The sequence below is a fragment of the Microcaecilia unicolor genome, chromosome 2 (assembly GCF_901765095.1).
Source record: "Microcaecilia unicolor chromosome 2, aMicUni1.1, whole genome shotgun sequence".
Taxonomy (NCBI): Eukaryota; Metazoa; Chordata; class Amphibia; order Gymnophiona; family Siphonopidae; genus Microcaecilia; species Microcaecilia unicolor.
The window spans coordinates 439,422,583-439,441,990 of NC_044032.1; the positions used below are offsets into that span (position 1 = coordinate 439,422,583).

The 19,408-nt window shown below is 40.4% G+C and overlaps 1 protein-coding gene across 1 annotated transcript; it reads left to right on the forward strand.

Moving 5' to 3' along the window:
• The first annotated feature begins 11,759 nt into the window (after window positions 1-11,759).
• On the forward strand, window positions 11,760-17,028 carry PITX2 (paired like homeodomain 2). The gene is given in 5 exon segments (XM_030192530.1): window positions 11,760-12,196; window positions 12,198-12,254; window positions 12,256-12,280; window positions 13,597-13,802; window positions 16,060-17,028. Coding segments are annotated over 5 exon segments (942 nt in total). The 5' UTR covers window positions 11,760-12,097; the 3' UTR covers window positions 16,615-17,028.
• The last annotated feature ends 2,380 nt before the right edge of the window (window positions 17,029-19,408 follow it).

A 19,408-nucleotide genomic window follows, 5' to 3' on the forward strand; every position in this document is an offset into this window, starting at 1 on the left:
CTCATTTTTTGTCACAACACAAGTTGATTTCTGAGAATGCCATGCTGCTAGGCTAATGTGTAGAGGGATGACAGTGGTCAGACACAGAGACCCATTTGTCCCTTGATAGCCATGATCTGACTCAGTTCCAGGAGTCCTCAGCAACTGAGCAGTTAGACCCAACTACATCAGGACCGATGCAAGGGTATTAGATGTTCTAGGTTAATCTTCAGCCTTGCATCCATCTTAATCAGCTTCAAGGCCTCTAGGCACCCTCTGAGATTTTCATAAACTCAGCACTCATGATCACCTCAGTGCCATGCCTCCCAGAACAATCCTATAAAAATGCATAATTGGACATCATACATTTAAATATTAAATGTTATTTAGTATACACCTAATGAGGGCAATGTCACCATTTCCCTGGCTAAATGGGCTATTTGGAAATCCCATTCTACCTGTATGTATCACCTAATTGTTCTTTGTGTGACTATCAAGACATTTTCCTTTGTTTGACTGCAGTGGCTCTATGTTGCCCCCTCAAAGCTGCTGCTGCCCTGGGTGACTGCCTAGGCTTGTGTAATGGTTGAGACTACATTAATAGCTATGTTCCTTTTTCAGATCCCAGAAGGAGCAAATTCTCAGGTGTTTCTTCAAGAATAGTGATATTTATTTGCTTGGCTTTACAGTATACTTTGAGGTTTGTAGGATTATCAAATGTGGGTTTTGGTTTTTTGTTTTTTTTCAATCAAGAGGTTCTCTCTCTTGGGGGCAAGCTGCCTGTTAAAATGTCCCTAACACTATCCTGGTATTAGGTGCAATTTTTTTAGGACACCAACATTTTGGAAATCTTTTTGAAGGGCAGAGTTCATACTATGAGTATTTACATATTGTACTGTATGTGTGTGTTTGAATACATAGGTAGATAGACTAAGATCCTAACCAACTAAATCAGTCAATCTGCCTTTTTATTTGGGGGTGGATTTCTGCTCCTCCACCTTAACATGTGTAGTGAATACATTAATTGAAGAGAAATGTTTACATTTGTATCTGGGTTTTTTTCTATGAAACTTCCTATTTTTCTGCACGAGTGTTTTTTTTATGTACTATGGCAAAATCATGCAATAAAAAGTAAACCATATCCTTCAATTTTCCCAGCAACCACCGGCTTGAGGCACAGAGGCTGATGTATTACCACTGTCTTCAGACCCCAGTACAAGTTCTTGTATTCCATGATTACCCATCAGTTTGGTTCAATGCGGTATACAAATTTCAGCAGCCCTTCTATTAAAGGAAAGGGGATAGGATTTGATATACCACTTTTCTGTGGTTACAATATTATATAGCTACTCTTTTTGTATCTGGGGCAATGAAGGGTTAAGTGACTTGCCCAGAGTCACAAGGAGCCACAGTGGGAATCAGTTCTCAGGCCACTGCACTAACCATTAGGCTGCCCCGCCACTGTGTGTTAAGTTTTAGGCTTAACATGCTACAATGCAGAATTTTAATGTGCAGCAAGTCCAAAACTAACCCTGCAACAAGAAGGGGCATTCCCACTATTTTGTATTGCAGGTTATGCGTTAACATTCAGATTAATATGTGTTAACTGCTCCCAGTTTACAAGAAACAGGTCCTGCATTAACTCTGCATTAGCCAGTTAGCACATGATAAGTGTAACACGCTAACTGGATAATGCTTCCATGCCATAGCCCCTGACAGAAAAAATCAGAAAAATGCAGCAACATGCAGTTTAATGCACAGAAACAGGCAAACTAGTCAGGAGTGGCCTAGTGGTTAGAGCACAGGTCTTGCAACCCAGAGGTGGCCAGTTCAAATCCCACTGCTGCTCCTTGTGATCATGGGCAAGTCACTTAAACCTCCATTGCCTCAGGTACAAACTTTGATTGTGAGCCCTCCTGGGACAGAGAAATATCCATTGTACCTGAATGTAACCCCACCTTGACGAAAAAAAAATTAGCACTATTCTAAATTAGGTGCAGTTTATAAAATATGTGCATGCCCATCCCATAAGTAAAATTAGGCATGGCCATTTACACCAACTAAAACCTGGTATAAATGCCTGAGCCTAACTTAGGTGCAGTGGCGTAGCAAGGGCGTGGCAGTGGGAGCAGTCCGTACTGGGTGCAAACTGCTGGGGGGGGAGGTGTTGGCTCCACTGGTTCCCTGCTCCCTCTGCCCTGGAACAGGTTACTTTCTGTTCCGAGGGAGCATGGAACCAGCGGAACCAACACCCACCCACCCCCACCCCAGCGGCGTGCACATGGCAGGCAAGAATGCACTCGGGGGGGGGGGCTTGGGTGATGCACCGAGGGGGGGGGTTGATGCGCTGAGGGGGGGTGTCATGCTGCACCCAGGGGGAGTGCGCAGCGGCGAACCGCCCTGGGTGGCAGCTGCCCTTGCTACGCCACTGCTTAGGTGCAGATCAGGCATATTCTGTAGCAGTGTGTGTAATTTTTAGGAACATCCATGCCCCTCCCCCCTTTTGAGATCCACACTTTGTAGCTTCATTGAATGGCCCCCTAGTCCTAGTACTCTTTCCAAACATACTAGGACTAGGGGGCATTCAATGAATCTTCAAAGTAGCAAATTTAAAATGAATCGGAGAAACTTTTTCTTCACTCAACCTGTAATTAAACTCTGGAACTCATTGCCAGAGAATGTGGTAAAGGCAGTTAGCTTAGCGGGGTTTAAAAAAGGTTTGGATGGCTTCCTAAAGGAAAAGTCCATAGACCATTATTAAAATGGATGTGGGGAAAATCCACTGCTTATTTCTGGGATAAGCAGCATAAAATGTTTAGTACTTTTTGGGGATCTTGCCAGGTATTTGTGACCTGGATTGGCCACTGTTGGAAACAGGATACTGGGCTTGATGGACCTTTGGTCTCTCCCAGTATGGCAATACTTATGTACTTTAGAATTTACATGCACCACTTTAGAGAATATACTACTACTAATAATAATCATTTCTATAGTGCTACTAGATGTAGGCAGTGCTGTACACATTATATACAGGTACTTCCACTGTCCCTAGAGGGCTCACAATCTAAGGGAGGGCAATGGAGAGTTAAGTGACTTGCGCTGCTGTCACAAGGAGCTGCAGTGGGAATTCAACCCAGGTTGCCATGATCAAAGCCTGCTGCACTAACCATTAGGCTACACCTCCACTCCATATGCTTAGAAAGCTGTGCGCATAAATTCTAATTAGTGCCAATTAGTGCTGATAATAGCATGTTATTACCCAATTATCGGCACCAATTGGCTTGTTAATTAAGTTGCACAGATAATTTGGCAGCACTGTCAAATCTGTGCATGCAACTTTAGTCGCCATATATGAAATTCCCCACTAAGGGCTGCATTGTATATATGGCACCTGAAAATTCCATGTAGGAAAAAATACATCCCTAAAGCAGACCTATATTTTATAGAATAGGCTTAAATTTCCACAAGGTATACAGAATATGCCGAGTGCCTCTGCAGGTGATCAAATTTAGTTGCAGCTATTTACACCATGCTTTACTTGGCGTAAATCCCGACACCTAAATTAGGTGCAGAGTGGGTGTATTCTATAACAAAGTCCATAGATTTTAGAAACACCCAGACCCCACCCATGGCCATGCATTGCCCCCTTTTCAACTATGCGACTTAGAATTTAAGTGTACCACGTTACAGAATACACTTAGCGAGTTGTGCGCCTAAATCTTAATGTAATGCCAAGTAGTGCTGATAATTGCTTGTTAACATCCAATGGATAGCACTGATTAGCTAGTTAACCAATTAAGTTATGCACACTGTTATAAAATATGCTTCAATTTCCGCACGGACATCAAGGCGTGATATATATAGAATCCCAGTGTACTTTAGTAAAAAGAGACCCTAAGAAACTTAAAACAACACTAGAAATTACAAAGTAAAAATATCAGTCACTAATAGGCTGACAATCCTTTACAAACTTCTGAAAAAGAAAAGATTTTAATTTCTTCTGGAATGTCATATAATTTGTTTCTATCTTAACATCTAATTTTTTTTTTTTTGTTACATTTGTACCCCGCGCTTTCCCACTCATGGCAGGCTCAATGTGGCTTACATGGGGCAATGGAGGGTTAAGTGACTTGCCCAGAGTCACAAGGAGCTGCCTGTGCCTGAAGTGGGAATTGAACTCAGTTCCTCCGTTCCCCAGGACCAAAGTCCACCACCCTAACCACTGGGCCATAGGAATTCCAATGAGGTGCAGCTAGAAAAGGAAATTGTTGTAAGAAACATTTTCTTTACTCCTTTTATAGAGAGAAAATGAAGGGTCAAAAGTAGCCTTGATTGCATAAACACTTAAGAGAAGTAGAGAGAGTCCCATATAGAATGGGGCCAACCAATAAATAATTTGAAATAATAAAGTCCACAGTTTGAATATCAACAGAGCCTCTGCTGGGATCCAGTGTAGTTGAGCATCCAATTTATAAGAGATTACAGTAAACCAAGGGCCCCTTTTACAAAGGTGCACTATCATTTTTAGCACACACTAAAAATAAGCATGCACTAAATGTTAGAGATGCCCATATATTCCTATTATTTATTCAGATTTTGCTCACACCTTTTTCAGTAGTAGCTCAAGGTGAGTTACATTCAGGTACTCTGGATATTTCTCTGTCCCAGGAGGGCTCACAATCTAAGTTTGTACCTGAGGAAATGGAGGGTTAAGTGACTTACCCAAGATCACAAGGAGCAGTGGTAGGATTTGAGGTGGCCACTTCTGGATTGCAAGACTGGTGCTCTAACCACTAGGCCACTCCTCCACTCCATTTCTATGGGTGTCTCTAGTGTTTAGCACATGCTAATCATTAGTGCACACTAACAACACTAGTGCACCTTTGTAAAAGACCCCCCCCCCCCCAAGTGTGTTACATAACAGGGCCTGTACTAAGGTTTTAAATTAATCAAAGAAAAAAAATATTTATGAATGCAAGGGAGTACTCTTAATGTGTATTATTAAAAAAAAAAAAAAAAAACTTCCTAGTCAGAGTATAAGTTTGACCATCCATCATTAAACAAGAGTCCAAAATGACACCCTGAATTCTTAAAGAAAATTCTAGTGGAAAGTTTGTATCTCCAATTTTGACCCTATTTTCCTACTCTTTTAAACACTCCTGTAGCAAAATATCTTCTAGATCTTGAGGAACAGGCAACAGTAACATAATATCATCGGCCTAAAAGAAAAGCTTAGTAAATTCTTCTCCGCATGCTAAAAAGAATGGGGGGGGGGGGGTGACGACATAGGTGATCCCTGTGGAACTCCATATGGCGGTCGCCCATAATTTTATTCTTGGTCAGTCATTTTTCACTGTGTAATTTCTGTTCAAAAAGCTAGTGAGTGCATTTCCTGTGAAGCTAGCTCATTCAGTAATTGCAATAGAATCTCATGGTCAGCAAAATCAAATACTGAAGACAAATCCATTCGTAATAGCCTTGCCTTATAACTTCTTGCTAAAGACGACCTTATTTCAAAGGGATTTTTAAGAATAGGATTCAACATGATGTCACCTAACAAACCAGGAAAATTGCCGTTATTAAATGAGCTTTTTATGTACAGATAATATTTTCCTTCCATGGGGCAGCTGTTAGATTTAGAGCTTGACTATGCCCAGGCTTGCAAATGTCTCCCCTTCCAGTGTTAAAAGTTCTAAGTGCCTTTTATTTTATTTTTTTAAATCTGTTTAACAGAACAAAATAACAGAACAAACCAGCATTCATTGTATCTGGTGTGAAAATTCACAGACTGCTTATTTAAAGTCCAGGAGGCTCTAAAAGATAAAAATTTAGGTAACAATGAAGGTGATCAGTGCAGTTAAGTTATTATGGCCTGAGTCCAGGTGTTGCTAGTAGCACAAATGAGTTTAATGGTGTCCATGTTTTTAATGAAGATTGAAGACTTTGATTCATGAGAGCCAAAGCAGCTTCATACTGTCTTATTAAGTGGGGGGTTTTTTAAATCCTTTTTATTGAAAACATTTTTCATAAAAGTTTATAGCATGCAAGTTAACCATATAACAGAACAAAAAGAAAAAGCATCCATTATAGCAGGTGTGAAAATACACTTACTGCTCTAAAGTCCAGAAGATCTAGAAGATAATAATAAAGGTATCAGTAAAGATGATCATTGTAGTTAAGTTATAGTAGCCTGAGTCCAGGTGTTGATATTAGCACAATATGAAGGGGAAATGGGACTTGATATACCACCTTTCTGAGGTTTTTGCAACTACATTCAAAGTGGTTTATATATATTCAGGTATTTTGTACCAGGGGCAATGGAGGGTAAAGTGACTTGGAGTCACAAGTCACAAGGAGCTGCAGTGGGAATTGAGCTCAGTTCACCAAGATCAAGATCCACTGCACTAACCACTAGGCTACTCCTCCTCCACTAGCAACATTCTATGTGGAAGCCTGCCCTTGCAGATCAGCAACGCGGCCAAGCAGGCTTCTGTTTCTGTGAGTCTGACGTCCTGCACCTATGTGCAGGACATCAGACTCACAGAAGCCTGGGCGGCCAAGTTGCTGATCTGCAAGGGCAGGCTTCTACATGGAATGTTGCTAGTGGAACAGCAACATTCCATGTAGAATCTCAAATAGTAGCAACAGAATCTCAATAGTAGCAACATTCCATCTAGAATCTCCAACAGTAGCAACATTCCATGTAGAATGTCAAATAGAGAGATGGGACTTGATATACTGCCTTTCTGAGGTTTTTGCAACTACATTCAAAGCAGTTTACATATAGTCATGTCCTTATTTTGTACCAGGGGCAATAGAGGGTTAAGTGACTTGCCCAGAATCACAAAGAGCTGCAGTGGGAATCGAACTCAGTTCCCCAGGAGCAAAGTCCATTGCACTAACCACTAGGCTACTCCTCCACAAGCAGTAGCCTAGTGGTTAGTCTAATGGTGTCCAAGTTTTTAATGAAGATTGAAGAGTTTGTTGCTTGAGAGCCAAAGCAGCGTCATACATTTTTATTAAGCGCTGCAGATCCAACACAGTTGTGGTAACCCTTATTCTGATGGTTTACTTATTTGTTTTATGAACAGTTACTTGCTATGAAAAGGATTTTTCAAGTTCTGTTCTGCCGGTCAAGTGTATTTGAAATGAACAATTAAAGAAAAGCGTTTCAAGTTGATTGATTGGTGGCGCCGCCTCGCATCCAGTCACATCACTTTTGCGTTGGAAAATTCCCTGAATATGCGAGGGTCCGGTGACTCCTGTACAGAATTAGTACTGGCTGCGCGTGTGTGAACTGTAAAAATGTTTCTCTGAATGTCAGCACAGTTTGTGGTGTGAAGTATTATTCTACTGTTATTCTACTACTACTGCTACTACTTAACTACTACAGTGTTTCATTTCTGGGCAGTCACTTAACCCTCGATTGCCCCGTGTAAGCCGCATTGAGCCTGCCATGAGTGGGAAAGCGCGGGTACAAATGTAAACAAAAAAAAAAATAAACAATTGTGAAAGGAGAAAGTGAGCTACCAGCACAGTGCCATAAAATCACTGAAAGGAAATTCGAAACGAGTTTTAAAGTTCATCATTCCCCCCAACATTTAGAATAAAACTTTGCTTAAAAAAATAAAATTTCTAATACATCCCAGCTCTGAATTAAACGTTTCATAACAACTAGAATTTACATTTTTAAGAAACCCTGTAACCTATCGAATATCCCTTCCCAGGAAACGGAAATGCTTTTAAGAAATAATTTCTCTAGTCGCCTACGGATTTGACAGCTTTTATCCAAAGACTGTTGAAGAGAGAGACAGGCTGAAAGGCTTTAGAAAGCTGAACCCTTAGGCATAAGTCCAGCCATTTAAAGCATTCACACTTGCTTTGTGACCTTAGCAGTGCCACCTGTAGGTTTTTCCTACGGGACTTTTCCTCTACAGTGGAAGAATTAGACCCCGAATCGCCAGCAGCTAAGGGGTCAATCAAACGCACTCGCTTATTGATCGGACTATGGATGGTCTAATTCTACCTGGTTTCCCCATACCTAGCAAAAGACACTGCTTTTTAAAAGAGGAATTGACAATAGAAAAAAAAAAGGGTGAGCAAAATCTAAATAAACAGAAAGCATATTTTAAAAGCAGCAATGCTGCAGCGAGTCAGCGTGATGGATGCACGGATGCCCAGGCAGATGGACGTGGGCGAGCAAAGATTTCATTTCATCTCATCTGTGCCTAAGGGTTTTGAAGGGAGGGTGGAGGAAACCTTCTCCCCTACCTACGGCTCAAATTTGTTTTGAGTGATTCTTTAGTTTCCCCAGCGTATTGTGTCACGTTCTGTGTGTATTCCTTGTATTTTTTTTTTTAATATCTAATAGCTTGCAATATTATTTGGTAGCATGATCGCAGTTATCGGCTATGTACCGCCTGGGAACAAAGTTTAGAGGAAAACCTTCATCTGCACATTCCCTTTGAAAATTACTTTGTCTTTGGAAAACATTGGGTTGTGCCTAAATAAACATAAAATGCAGAAATGCAGAATATTTTGCAATTTAGGTAAAAAAAAAATAGTGCCTAACCTTTTACGCTCTCGGTTTCAACTGCTATCAAGGAAATATATTTTTTTCTTTCCCTTTTGTTCAGGTAATTAGATCCTGTGTGCAAATCTTAATCTAGAGATGTATAACAAGACAAACTCAGTTTAATCAGGTTCCAGAACAACGTGAAATTAACAGGCGAATCATTCTCCCTCGTCTGCAAACTCCCCGTCACCCTTTTGAAAAGGTTTGCCGTATGAGAAGTCTGCTGGTGGTGATAAATAAATTGACCGGTCGAACTTCTATATCCCAGTCTTGGCACCTTGGATGTTGGCATTTGTGATATGAAAAAAAAAGAGTCAACAGAAAAATATAGAGAGAGTTGTCGCCTGCCCGCCCTCTATGCTTAAAACTAAGCATAGAAATAAATCAAAATACAATAAAAAAAAAATTAATCTGGGTGAATAATTTAACCCAGTCCTGAGACAGATTCAGGAAATACCCATTCTGAGAATCCAGAAATCCACAGAGGCTAAGAGAAAAACTAAGGTTAGTAGACACTGTTCAGAATGGAGCTGCATTCATATTGACTCAGTTATAGGTCATCTGCCGCGGGTGCAAAGGGAGGAAATATTTGCTTTACACGTATACTTTATGATCTCGGGGAATTAGAGGAAATTCAATAAGAAACAGCTAGAACCATTTAAAACCCCCTATTTAAAAGACTTAAGCAAATTAGAGTCTTATCAGATTAAAACCCACTACAAATGTGAGCGCATTGTCTCTATCGAAGTCTGTGGGGTCTGAGACGGAGAATCTTTGCCAAATCTCAGGGATAAAATACGTCATTTAAACGCCAGACAATGAGCAGAATGTAAATTAATTTTACGTTCTTTACCAACAGTCTGCTAAAGTGATATGTATGATTAGTGACAAGAGAGATCGGCTAGAGAGGGGGATACCCAGGGCTAAGGAGACCCACTTGTACAAATCGAGGGGAGGGGATGAAAAAGATATGGGGAGGAAAAGTTTAATTGAGTGTGTCAAATCTCGGTGTGATAATCTTCCTGATATAATAGATAACAAAAGCAGACGAATAACGGGACAGTTAACGAGACGGAATATTTTTTAAAAAAAAACTATTTTAGAGAATTCAACGCAGTGAAAAGAAATATCCAGACAAAAAGCATCTGGGATCAAGTCCTATGACAGCAAAATCAAAATAAAATTTTAAAAGGAAAAAAAAATAAATAAATAACAGAGCTTATAGGTGGGTGCCCGCGAATACACAAATGTTTCCGTTTAGAAATTAATTTGCGTTTCATTTTCTTTTGCTGCAGACCCTCATTTTATGGTGACATGATTCTGGAGTTTATTTAGATAGGGGATTTGGTGAAAATTCTCTTGTGGGATAGAAAGGCGATATGATCGCAAATCCCTGGAAAGGAAAAGGGATTTGGGACTTCTTTTCTTGGAAGCCGCTGTTCGCATCTGTCACGGAATAACATGAATATATATCTCGTTTGGGCATGGGAACGGAGACTCCTCACTGAGTCTACGGGTTTACTAAAATGCGGTAAAAAAAAAAAAATAGAAAAACAGCAAAGTGATACAGGGAGGAGTGCAGACATTTTCTCTTGGGGTTGCTTTGTCTAATAAATCCATATAAACTAATAATGTTCCATCCCAAACCAGAAGTCGATTTCAACAATGACTATATCCACGTCGCATTTTCCTCTGCTTATCGACCAACAGCTGTTGGTCCCTGAAATGTGCTTTTGAAGCGTGTTTTATTTTATTTTGCCACACTTTACACGTTTTTTTTCCCAGTGTTCCCAACTGGGTCTTTGGTTTCCATTCTAATGGCTTTATTTTTGCTGACTCGGGCTTTTTTGCTTGAAAGCCTGAATGGTCAGCTGGATAATTCAAGGTGCGGTGGAGCATTCTTTTCTACTTAAATATAACCACACACCAATAAACTGAGAGATGGTACCTTTTAGAAGCCGTACTGGTCTCGGAGAAAAATGAACTCTTTGCAATTTATAATACCTTTACCGATCCAACATTTTAAATTTATTCAAAGGCTTATGTGAGCTTTGAGAGCACTTATACCGCTTATTCAGATTTGGGGAGGGGATCCCATGCGGTTCCCAAATTCATCTTTAAAATGGAGCAATAGAAAAAGGAATCTCGTTGCCTTATTTTTTTTATTTTCTGACTAATGAAGCTTAGCTTCTGAAGTATAGCATGCTTTCTCTGAACAAATCTTCAAATCAGATCAGGTCTAGGTTCCAGTCTGCTTAAAGCAAATGTATCAGGGATCATCATAACTAACGTCTGATCAATTCAGATCTACCTGAATATTTGCAGATTTGCAAGTACCCATGTTACAGAAAAGAATGTGCATCAACAAATATTATGAGCATACGTGCAAAGCTGCAGGTATCCGTATGAATAGCGGGCGAATAGAGAAATCCACCAGAACTGCAGATTATTTGCAGTAAACCGCTTTGGATTTCTCCGAGTCTGTCCAGCGCGTTCACAGTTTAATTTTGATTAATACCTTTGATGGCCGGCTTTTGGATTTAGTTTGATCTGCTTCGCTCATCCTCGATAAAAAAAAAAATTAGAGAGAGAGAGTGTGTGTTTAAGTATCAAGAAACTAGTTCGGCAGTAATTTTCTCGTGTATTTACAGATACAACAGATATGATCCTTCTTTAGCTGCTTTGGAGGTAGAACAGGTTTTTCCTTGCAAAGGAGCCTGAGCAGTGACTCAGAGCCCATCCCTAAAAGCAGGATAAGCTAGATCGACGTTATTATAGGTCTGCTTCTCCAGAAATGCTCTCTGATTGGTGAAAGGAAACGTCGACGTGCAGCCAAGAGAAAAGTGAGGATGAGCGTGTGGGGGGCGGAGCTTATAAGAAAGGGGGGCGGGGCGGAGTGACGGTCAGTCCTCCAAGCTTCGAAGCTCTCGGGCTGGTAGGGAAGCGGCCGGGCTATTCCGTTCCCCACCACACCACCACCTCCTCCCTGCGCTGGGATCGGGGAGGAGCCCAGCGCTTGGAGGAGACCTGACGGTATATACACACCAGTTCCCTGCGCTGTCACTCTGCCCAGCACCAGGGCTCCGATCCACCGCACTATAAATAACACCACGGAACTGCCTGTCTGCTGGGTGTTTGCACCAAAGGAGGTGGGGGCCGAACGGGGGGGTGGGGTGGGAAGGATTAAGTCAATATACAGCCGATGTTATCTCTCTCCCCGGCTGGATCGTCATGCGGAGACTTATTCGTAAACCTATAAGTTAAAAACTGCAAGTAGTTACTTACTGGAAGATTTCCACCGACCCCCAGTGCAATTTTCACGGTGCTCTCCCCACTTGGGCGCTCTGCAGTTTTCACGTGCTATTTTGTTTTTCTGTTTCGCTATCGGGACACGGCCTGGGGGGGAGCAACACCGAGGAACTCATCCTTTTGACAGCTTGGTGCTTTCTTTTTATTTTATTTTTTCCTTTTTTCCCCTGTGTGGTTTTCTTCTTATTTTGTCCATTTTGGTACCTGTTGTTCGGGCCTCTTCTCCCCATTTCGATGAACTCCATGAAAGATCCTTTGGGTCTGGAGCACCTGGTGGGAACTAAAGTGGCCGCCGTTCAGCCCCCAGCCCGGCTCTCTATGGCTTCCTCCCTGGGTGCAGGGACAGCGCTCCCTGGACTCCAAACAGCGGCTGGAGGTACACACCATCTCGGGACACCTCCAGCCCCGAGGCTGCAGGTAAGCAGGGCAGAGCCATGCACACCGCTATCTCAACATAGTACACTATTTAGATTCTTGCTATACGTGTATCCAGTCCGTATACGTATATTTCAACTGTTATAGTCGACAGGCACAATTTAACTGTTTCTAGATTACACACACATATATTATAGACAGAAAGATAGATATAAGCATGAATATATATGTGGAGTTATCGAAAAAAGGTTTAATAAACCAGTAAAGAGTAACTCAAATAGCCTTTGGGTGGTTTATCTCTATTGTCAATATTATTTGTGTACCGACTTCAGTTTATCAAGGGTCCTCCTTTTTTTTTTTTTTTCTTAATCCTTTATTGTCGGTTACTCATTAAAGGGCCTTGTTTTCCAAAGTGATTCTCCTTGCCCTAATTCGCAGTGAACTGATAAAGGGAGTATCTCTCTGCAAAGCTAGTCAAAAGCTTGTTACCTTGCTTAATCGCTATCACCAACGACTTTTTTGGTCGACCTTTCTCCGGCGCCCTGTGGCAGGCGAAAATGTTATGGAAAAATAGCATCCTTGAGCACCTCTCCCCTTCCATTATATTAAACAAAAATCAAAAGTATTTTGTAGTGTTTTCTAAATGTCTAAATAGAAGGCGGCCAGGCTGGGTTCATACTCTAGGGGAAAACCGAAAGTATCTTAATAGTTGGTTTCTTATGCCGGAAGTGTGGCGAGTGTCTGTGTAATACGTAGGTCAGACTACAGCCATGAAACTGAAATTCATTTATTTACTGGGGTTGATTCCGCATTCCTTCTGGGCGCTTTTCGCCTCGGTACATTCCGGTGTGTCAGCAGCTCCAAAATATCCAAACTTGGAAGGGTTTTCCCCTTAGAGCCGTGACTTCTGATCTTCCTCGCCTGAACTGGCCGTCAGTGTGGTTCATTTTCCTTTCCCTTCCCTCTGCCAAGTTTTAATAAGAAACAGGAAATTCCTTAAGGAATCATAATTTATTATACTGACGATAAAAGTTATTACTATTCTGATTGTTATTTGTTAGACATAATTGGGGGTTTTTCTTTAATCCTTAATGTAGAAATTGAATCCATAAGTAGGATGGATTGTGCTTTTTTTTTCCGTTTTAATGGCATCAGTTTTGTAAATGGAAATTATGATGACTGGCAGCAACCAATGCTTTTCTTTTTGATGTTAAATATTGCATTAATAATAATTAAAAAAAAACCACTTTATATCTCTCATGATGTATGTAGCTCTCCATATATTATTAATGTTAAAACGCTTTATATACCGAAAATATATATGATAGTAATGTTCCTTCTTAACTTACGCTTTGCAGAAAAAGAAAAAAGCCAGCAAAGTAAAAACGAAGATAATGGGGCGGAAGATCCTTCAAAGAAGAAAAGGCAACGCCGGCAAAGGACTCACTTCACCAGCCAGCAGCTGCAGGAACTGGAAGCCACGTTTCAGAGGAACCGCTACCCGGACATGTCCACCAGGGAGGAGATCGCTGTCTGGACCAATCTCACCGAAGCCAGAGTTAGGGTAAGTAGCAAAAACAACTATATTGGGGGGGAGGGTGGAGGGAAAGGAGAGTGAAAAATAGATTAAAAAAAAAAGAGAGAGCAACAGCAAAAATAAATAATAAGATGCAATACATATCGAGGAGTGGAGGGGGGGGGGGCTGGAATGTAGGTTGCTCTTCCCCAGTTGCAGGATCCTTTTCTTTCGTTTGCTCGTTATTAGGACCTCACACTGAGGTATTTCCTCCCACTGGAGCAGCGCTGACGCTGCAACAGGCTCCAACCTGCGCGGGCTGGGAGAGTAAAATGCTGCAGGGTACAATAGGTCCGCTGCAGAGGAAACCGCTCACTTTCCCTCCATGATCTTTTTTTTTTTTTTTTTTGGCTTTTCTTTCTCCGCGAGTAAACAGTGATTTCAGGGCTAAAAGATAGTTTGTTTGTTTTTTTTCGACGGCCGGAAATATTTGTACCCCTAGGGGAGAAATAAAAACCAAAAGTAAAGTGGTATTTTTTTTTTTAGTGTATATTTTATTGTATGTAGTCTTTTGAGACTGAGGACAGATGGAATTTACACCACAGCGGTTTTTTCAGGGCTACAGTTGAGCAAAGCAGTAAATGAGTGTGTGGCCTTCATTTTGTGAAAGGTAAGGTTATGATTTGCAAATATTAGCCACAATTAAAGTCGGTTCAGTTTAACTTTCCTGTATCTGTCGTTCTGGCGGGGAGTTAATTTGCTCAGTGGAAGTTGGAAAAATACGAAAATATAATTAAAAATATGAAAGGGGTTTTAAAAATTAGGAAGCAGCTGGAAAATGTTGTTGTTTAACCAATAAGGAACTTAATTAAATATAGGCCTGAAATTCCGATTGTTCTCCAATTGGCTTAAATTAAATCAGTGTTGTATGAATAGTGTTTCAGTTTAAAACTGCCAGAATCCATCTGTTTATAGTTAGTTTCTTTGTTATTTGGACGATGGGGGGGGGGGGGTTCCCCCATGCTTGTTTGGTTGCCTTCCCTATATTATGTGATTTGTGAGTACCCTTAGAAAAATAAAATCTAGTTCTGCTATAGATGTTATTTTTAATATATTTTGTAGTAAAACAATAATCCTTAAAGAACGAAAAAAAAACAGTAAAATTGAAATGTTCAGTTAACCTTATGGTTTGCAAAGTGGATGCATTTGTGTGTCCATATGCATATTTTTAAATGAAAATTTAATGAAAAATAACACACACATTTATGCTACCACTCATAACTAACAGGGTGGTGCAAAAGTATTAACATGTACAGTTAATAGATTTGAAATGTAAAAGCATTGTTTATGTAAACACACGAGGACCTCAGGAACCGTTCCAATACACAAAAGTTTCTCGGGAGGCGGGTGGCTGACCCTAAGCAGACACCGAGATGTGGATTGCTGAATATTTGAAGAAGGAAAAAAAAAGCGCACGATTTCACGCTTTGTCTAGAGGGAGGACCCACCGTCCCATTTAGCATGTAGTTAAGCAGCCTGGCACCTACTTTGAAAGTAAACTTTTGCCAGAACGCGAGAGGACAAGTTGGTTCAAAAGCCTGCCTGGGATACTGAAACTTACACCAGAGGATCTTTACAGCTGTTGAGGCAAAAATACTGGCATTTTATTATTGAGAATAGGAAGAACTAGTTAGACTCTGGCTAGGACTGGTTTACTGGAAACCGTGATTTGTTTTTTGATTGTTTGGTTTTTTGTTTTTTTTTAATTTGCATTTCTTTCCCTTTAATGGGGATTTTGCTCTCCTGGGCAAATAGAAAAGCGGCACGCGTTTTTATTGAATGTTATACCTACACGAGCGGGATAATGAAAGCAAACTGTAACTTGTGAAAAGTTCTGTTTTTTTTTTAACTATGGCAGATTTTAAAGCACAAAAACCAGTCGGCCTTTAAAACAAGTAACTACGTTATGTATTTCTTGATCAACAAATGTATTGTTTGCGTGACTTTCAGTCAGGGGGAGGGAATTATTTTCTGTGCCTTTGAACTATTGGCAAGCCAGTTATTGTGGCCACGCAAACATGTTGTGCATACATCTGTATTTCGAGGGAACATTTCCTCTGCATAATCTGGAAACCATTAAAGTGCACAAATTGAATATCCATTACTGATATTAATTTCCTTGCCTGTTAGTAGGCTATTAATTTTTGAATTATATTAATCTGTCTGGATTCTGCTTTTTATTTTACAAGGCTTGACAGAGCTGATGTTATATTTGCAATTTCTTCTTTTTTTTCCCCCTCCCAAGGTTTGGTTCAAGAACCGCAGAGCCAAGTGGCGAAAGAGGGAAAGAAACCAGCAGGCTGAACTATGTAAGAACGGCTTTGGTCCGCAGTTCAATAGTCTAATGCAGCCTTATGATGACATGTACCCTGGCTACTCTTACAACAACTGGGCTGCCAAAGGCCTAACGTCAGCCTCCCTGTCCACGAAAAGCTTTCCTTTCTTCAACTCCATGAATGTCAACCCCCTGTCCTCTCAGAGTATGTTCTCTCCGCCAAACTCCATTTCCTCCATGAGTATGTCTTCAAGCATGGTCCCCTCAGCGGTGACCGGAGTTCCCGGTTCCAGCCTCAACACCCTGAATAACTTGAGCAACCCTTCTTTGAATTCTGCTGTGCCCACGCCGGCCTGCCCCTACGCCCCTCCGACCCCTCCTTATGTGTACAGGGACACATGCAATTCCAGTTTAGCAAGCCTGAGACTGAAAGCCAAGCAACACTCCAGTTTTGGATATGCCACTGTTCAGAACCCAGGCGCCAACCTGAGTGCATGCCAGTATGCCGTGGACAGACCAGTGTGAAGTCTTACCCGTAATACATACCGAATGGGAATTTAGAAATAATAATAATAATAATAATAATAAAAATCCCTAAGAAAACTGAGACACATTATTAGAGAAATCCTCTGAAATTAGATGTTTCTTTTGCCTTCAAAAGGAGTTTCTATGGTTTCTGGCATCTTCCAAGAAATGTATTCCCAACAGATATAAAGGACGTCAATATATATATATATATGGACAAATGTTTGACTGAATATGACATTTTAATGTTGCTATAGGCTTCTTATTTTTATTAAGTTTAGCATTGTTAACATAATAATGACTGAAAGGATGTGTATATATCGGAAATGTTTCAAAAATAATTTTATATAAGCCCAGTTTGCTAGTAATATCAGGACCGTGTTTTTAAAGGAGTAGGCTTTAAAAAAAATTAAAGCATGTCACACAAGAGTAGGACTTTTTTTCGCTTGCGAGCAAGGGAATGTACATACTCAATGCGTCACTGTATGATTTTTAACATATTATAAGGAATACAAACGTGTGAATATCCGTTTTAGAATAGTACCTCTGGTGGATGCAATGATGTTTCTGGGGAAAAAAAAGTTCGATGTAAAACATGCCCCTCTGTATAATATTTCGTACAATATTATCGTTTTAACTTTTCAGCAGACCTGAAAAAATGTGTTTTATTTCATGGGAGTAAAATGTACTACATACGCTCTTGTCTTGGGTCTTTTTATGAACATTAAAAATTGCACAGCGGCAAGGGGCCTTCAAGTTGATTGATTGTATGGGACATGACAGCGATCACACCCTCATGTTGGAAGTACACGGCAGGATTTCTGTTTAAAGGCAACGGAGGTATAAATTATAGTGATTTGTGAAAAAATCTGACACGTCCAGCTCATATTGCATGGCGCACAATTGTAAACTCTTAATAACTGTACTGTTTAATCCAATCGGTTATCCGATCTAAAACGCATATAAAATCTTACTTGCTTATTTTGGTTCAATTTTTTTTAAAGCAAAAATTCCAATAATGCGATTTAACAGTTCAGTCGACCTATTTTGTATAAGCTGTGTTCACAGGTGCTTTAGTAAAATAAGCAAAATTGATACATGTCCTTATTTACAATCAATCGATTCTATACAAAATAAGGTTTGGCGATTTTAAAAAAAATTGTACATGCAAAGAGTTTGAAACAGCGCAAGTTCGAAAGCTGTGTCCACAAGTACAAAAATTCAGACATTGTCTGCAGCTTGCGCTGTATAATATATAGTTGAGCAGCACTCCCCGTGTTTTATTTTACATAGAATTGATCCATTCATTCCAGTCTAGACTTAGATTGTTGCTGAAATTATACCGGATTATACACTGCAAACTGCAGAACAATGAAGCCAATAAAGGCTACAGTAAGACCCCACCCTTCAAGGGCTAGACCAGGGTGCAAACACAGCACGGATCATTTGAAAACAACTAGGTCTGATGAAGCTCTGTTTGTTAGTCTAGATACAAACATGCAATTAACTAGGGTGAGGAAAGAAATGGGAGTCGAGCCTGGATTGACAGAACGTTGACTGGTCACATTATACAAATATATGAAGCTAAATTCGCGGTAGAGAAAAGCGACCTAACCTGAGATCTGTGGGTGTCTTTATCTCCTGAAACATTGTTGGGGCCCTGCTGCTGATCTGCGGGCACTTTGAAAACCTTTATTGTTTTATGAGATCGTTTGTTCATTAACTTTGTGAGACTGCTAACCCGAGGGTGCCATGTAGTGGTGAAAAGAAAAGCGCCTCCGGAAGGACGTGTTACCTTTATTTTTCCCCTGTTTGAGGGCAACACAGAGGCAGGGAGATGTGTGGATTGGGAGCACCGTCTGGAACCAGAATCCGGGAAAGTTTTTTTTGCATTAGAGGACTGTCCAAAGGGGGGGGAGTACAGTTGAGGTAAGGAAGGGGGCATGATTTTATAAAATAGAACAAAACAAAAACCCAGCCTCAAATAAAATGGAGTTTGGATCTCATCCACATGTCTGGAAAAAAAAAGAAAAGGATTGGGGGACGCAGATCTGATGGGCCAACGTTTAATATCAAGCGAAGCGATCTAGAAAGCGTAGGTATCTGCAGAGAGCGGTCGGGGAGATGGGAATTGAGGGGAGGAAAGTTACTGTAAAAAAAAAAAATGAGTTCATTTCTCTCTAATCGCAGAGTCACTGGACACACGTTTCCATTTTTCACGACTCCCCTCTCCCTCCACCATCAACCATCAGGAGTATTATTGGTAAGTCTCGTTATTTTTCTTTTTTTTTTTTTCTCCTCGTGTGCTTGAGAACTAAAAGGCTCTAAAATACTTAAAATAATGCATTTATGTATAAATAAAGAAGATGTGAAGTGTTTGCATATTTATAAGAGGCGGAAGCTTGTCCCTTGAGGAAATACCAAGTCCAGTATTTTGATGTGCTAGTTTACTGTTACATAAAAATGTTTTGAAATACAGATTAAGATGGCCTAAATCTTTCTACCTATAACATCTGTACAACTCTTCATAGGGTGACTACTATTCCGTTTTTTGTGTGTATTGATGTTCAAGAAGGAGAAAATAAAATTATTAGTTAATTTCCGATCTATCAAGTTGCAGCATTGCAGGGTCCTTGAAACCAAAGACAAATTATTCAAATACAATTTGTACGAAAATTTTGAGGACTAGGCTTCGTTCGATTAAAAATATAAACACAGATTTTAATTCTGTCTTATACTTACCGAACTTTTATTTTATAAGCTTTGTTTGCTCTTATTCTTACCAATGAGGGGG